This window comes from Mustela lutreola, chromosome 9 (assembly GCF_030435805.1).
Source record: "Mustela lutreola isolate mMusLut2 chromosome 9, mMusLut2.pri, whole genome shotgun sequence".
Taxonomy (NCBI): domain Eukaryota; kingdom Metazoa; phylum Chordata; class Mammalia; order Carnivora; family Mustelidae; genus Mustela; species Mustela lutreola.
Window position 1 is genome coordinate 70354840 of NC_081298.1, and position 4352 is coordinate 70359191.

The 4352-nt window shown below is 45.0% G+C and overlaps 1 protein-coding gene across 1 annotated transcript; it reads left to right on the forward strand.

Moving 5' to 3' along the window:
- On the forward strand, nt 1-1793 carry LOC131808567 (cytochrome c oxidase subunit 5B, mitochondrial). The gene is made up of 4 exons (XM_059134673.1): nt 1-157; nt 684-757; nt 922-1021; nt 1595-1793. The coding sequence occupies exons 1-4, from the start codon at nt 55-57 to the stop codon at nt 1705-1707; spliced, it is 390 nt and encodes a 129-aa protein (XP_058990656.1). The 5' UTR covers nt 1-54; the 3' UTR covers nt 1708-1793.
- Nucleotides 1794-4352: the final 2559 nt, after the last annotated feature.

The window sequence follows — 4352 nt, forward strand, 5'->3', positions numbered from 1 at the left end:
CACGTCTCTTTCCGGAGCTTGCTCCCGGAAGTGCTGCTGTTTGTAGCGGGCGTGATGGCTTCAAGGTTACTTCGGGGAGCTGGAGCGTTGGCCGCGCAGGCCTTCAGGGCCCGCGGTACCAATGGAGTCGCCGCGGTGCGCACCATGGCTTCTGGAGGTACTGGGCCCGCCCGGCGCGTCAGGGACCGGCGCCGTTGCCCTCCCGGGGTGGTGCCAAGGCAGCTAAGCGGGGCGGTCCGTTCAGCTCTTCGGGGCCCCAGTGACCGCTCCGGTGCCTGGAGTGCTTCACGCTCCGCAGGCGTCTTCCTGTCATTCCTGGCCGCTTGTGCTGCCGGCCACAGAACTGACCCCGGCTGCGGAACAATCCTAAACTGAGGTTCCGGGTGACCTTGGGGAACGGGTTGCAGCTGGGATGCGGAGAGGCTAAGCCGCCCTTCAGACCCGCGCTCACCTCACTAGGACTCTGACTTGCCTGTAGAAAAATCGTGTAAAATATTGGCCTCCTTGGTTGAAGGAAGAAAAGATTACCCTGTGTTGCCACTTTTGGGGATTATGACAGTGGTTCTTAGGAGACAATGTGTATGAGTAGCCTTTAGGAGCATGTAAACTGTATGCAAACGTTCATGTGTATGCGTTTTTCATCTTGTTAATTAAGACATCATAATTCACGTTTTTTTCTTTAGGTGGTATTCCTACTGATGATGACCAGGCGACTGGGCTGGAGAGGGAGGTCATGATGGCTGCACGGAAAGGACTGGTGAGAAACTTCTTTTTGTGTCTTCTCTGGAGTTCACGGTCTTCGAAGGGATCAGAGCCCTCTCTCTGGGAGCATTTGAGATAGGGAAGCTGACTTGTGGGAACAGTGTCACTAGCCTTTGGAAGGTAGGGATCATTTGGCATAATGGCTTAATTCTTTTTCAGGACCCATACAATTTGCTAGCCCCAAAGGCAGCTGCAGGCACCAAGGAAGACCCTAATTTAGTCCCGTCTATCACCAACAAGCGAATAGTGGGCTGCATCTGTAAGTACCTCACCACTATCTTTTTGTCCATTGTTTAATATGTTCTGTGCAGGATTTCAGTAAGATATCCAGATCTTTAGTGTGTACGAGGTGTGTGTGTGTAAAAGGGATTTGTCTATAAATGAGTTACCCTAAGGGTCCGCTGGCCCTTTCAAGCTTCATTAACCTTCATTAAGAAGGTTGTCCTTAAGAGCATAGAACATCAGTAATACCAGCTTGTTGGAGATGCAGCGTGAAAGAGTATTCATCCAGGGAATATTTATTGTACTTCCTCTTTGCCACACACTATTTTAGGCACTAGGAATATGTATCAGAATGGACTATGCTTTGGGATTCTATCTATGTAGGTAGAGGAACTGTTGGAACCTAATGGTGACTGATGTGAGCTCAGTTTACTTGTAAGTGGACTTGGGGCCTCATTTCTTCATCTGAAGAGTGGGGAAGGAGAGAGCTTGAATTGATCTCTTAAGAGTTAAGTCATAACTTTGGGTCTTAGAGGTGTCTGAGGATGAGGTTAATATTGAAAGTCTCCACTTCTAGGTTGGCTGGCCTTCAACTCCTTTTCCCTTTCAGGTGAAGAGGACAATAGTACCGTCATCTGGTTCTGGCTCCACAAAGGCGAGGCCCAGCGATGCCCTAGCTGTGGAACCCATTATAAGCTGGTGCCCCACCAGCTGGCCCACTGAGCCTTTGCACTAACTTACTCAGAATGTGCTGTGAAGTTTCCTCTTTCCAATAAAGACAAGCCATTGTATTGGCTCCTTCTCCCATAGTTGGCTGGTCTTATTTCTGTCCTTAATTATTATTATTTTTTAAGATTTTATTTATTTATTTGACAGACAGGGGTCACAAGCAGGCAGAAGGGCAGGCAGAGAGAGAGAAGAAGGGAAGCCAGCTCCCTACTGAGCAGAGAGCCCGATGCGGGGCTCTATCCCAGGACCCTGGGATCATGACCTGAGCTGAAGGCAGAGGCTTTAACCCACTGAGCCACCCAGGCGCCCCCTATCCTTTATTTCTTGGGAGGCATGGATTCTTACATTGGGAATAGCTATCTATTAATATTATTTTGCCATCTATGTGCTTGTGTATGCTGAGTTTGACAATCCCATATACAATGATTGGGACCATCTGCTATGGGGAAAGCATGGGCTATGGCATCAGGCTGACTCAACTTGTAATATTGGCTCTATCATTTAGCTTGTCACTGGGAGCATGCCCTCTGAGAGTAGGTTACATCTTAAAAAGAAAGACCTTGTGAGATGTTAGAAGTAATAATAACATATATAAAGAGCCTGGAGGATGGCTCACAGTATTGTTATAAAATAGAGTGACCTTGTGACAGAGTTTTGGGGGCTTTGAAGTCTTGGGGTTTGAAGCATAGTTCATGGGGATACCGTCAGCAAAATCCAGAATATGAGACAATTCCAGAAACCGATGACTAGTTTCTTCAAATAAATTGCAATGAGGAGGGGCGCCTGACTGGCTCAGTCGGTGGATTATGCTACTCTTGAACTCAGGGTCATGAGTTAAAGCTGCACAGTGGGCATGGGGCCTATTAAAAAAAAATTAAAATAGTTAAAAGTTTAAAAATTGCAATGAGGAAACAGAAGTGGGGCGAACGTATCACGTGAAATCAATATGAGGGAGAGAACAACTAAGGGCAAAGCATGGAGCTTGTTTTATTTAAAGAAATGCAACTGTAAAAACAATTTGAGCTGGATATTTGACATATATGGATTTATTAACTTTTAGATGTGTTAATGGAATTAACTTTATGCATTAGAGATTCTTGGTGAGGTACTTGGGGTGAAATCTGTCTGGGATTAGCTTTAAAGCCGGAGGAAGAAAAGGAAGAGGAGTTTGGGGTAGGACTGATCTATTGTAGCCAGGTGCAGGAAGAGTCATTGTTCTACTCTTGTGTATGTTTGAACTTTATCATAATAATAAAAAAATAAGAGCTGAAAGAAATTTTAAAAAGTCCATTTCAGCTACTTGATATTTGTGACATGCTGGACAATGAAGTTATCAAATGCTGTTTGTAAAATGGAATTGGGACCTTTGCCTTATTGTTGGGATTAGCCACAGAGGTGGCTTTAGTTACTTTCTCCACAAAATTGGTTCATACTAGGTCTCTGAGCTTAGCTGATGACGGTGGGGAGCTTTAGGGAGAAAAGTCCTTTCCCCCAGGCTTGCCTTACTTCCTCTTAAAGGTATAGTCAGAGCTGCTGCTTCCATTCTTTGCTGTCACTGTCTTTTGTTGCCAGGAAATGCTGGAGCATTCCTCTGCCATTCAGGGTCCTCCTTCTCTTTCAGAACGGGAATACTTAGATAGTCATCTCTTAAATCTTCCCTTAACACTCCTGCCTCAAATGCTGTTCTTGACAAGAGTTTACCAGTAACTTTATCATGAAGATTGCTCTGGTACTGCCACTAAGCCCTTCTGTCTGGCCTGTCTCCTGCATTCCCTCTTCCTTTCCCACTGTCTTCCTTTCCACACATCTTAACTTTTGACTCTCCATGTCATTAATTGGATTTGTCTTTTCTCTCCCTCAATGTCAAGACCCTCTTCTCTGCTTTTTAAAACCGTACCCAATTCTCACGGCACCTGGCTGGCTCAGTTGGTGGAACATGTGATTTGATCTCAGGGTTGTTAAGTTCAAGCCCCACATTGGATGTTGAGATTGTTTAAAAAATAAAATCTTAAGAAAAAATCATACAGTTCTTCTTTAAAGAAAGAAAAGTCCTCAGTACATGTCCAGACTGTGGTAGGCAGGATAAAAGCCTCCCAAATATGTCCATATCCTAGTCCCAGACTGGTGAATATGTTAGGTCATGTAGTAAAAAGTTACCAAGGTTGCAAATCAACTGACCTTAACATAGGGCAATTATCCTGGATTATCCAGGTGGGCTCAGTAATGAAGGGCAGCAGCAGGAGAGCCTGAGGGAGATGTCACTATGGGAGAATGGTCAGAGAGATGCAGTGCTGTTCTGAAGGTGGAAGAAGGGGTTATAAGCGAAGGAATGCAGGGCAAGGAATGCAGCCTGTAGAAGCGAGGGAAGAAGATGAGCCTCAGTCTGATGGTATGAAACAGTCTGCAAGTACAGAATAAAAAACTTGTTTGCTGGAACAGTTTGAGTGTGAGCTGCTGATCCGATGCCCCATCACACTTCAGTGTATGTGTTTTACAAAGACATTCTTTTATATACCTACAAGATGACCATCAAAATCAGGAAGTTATAGTTTATACATTTCTGCCATTTAATGCTCAGACCCTATTCAAGGTTGCTAACTGTGCCTGTAATGCCCTTTATAGAGCCAGTTCAGAATCGT

Excerpts from the sequence above, each read along its gene's own strand:
- LOC131808567 (XM_059134673.1), top strand. The coding sequence starts at position 55 with ATGGCTTCAAGGTTACTTCGGGGAGCTGGAGCGTTGGCCGCGCAGGCC. Across the intron at positions 158-683 it reads GCGCACCATGGCTTCTGGAG|GTGGTATTCCTACTGATGAT; the intron begins GTACTGGGCCCG and ends TTTTTTCTTTAG. Across the intron at positions 1,022-1,594 it reads GCGAATAGTGGGCTGCATCT|GTGAAGAGGACAATAGTACC; the intron begins GTAAGTACCTCA and ends TTTCCCTTTCAG.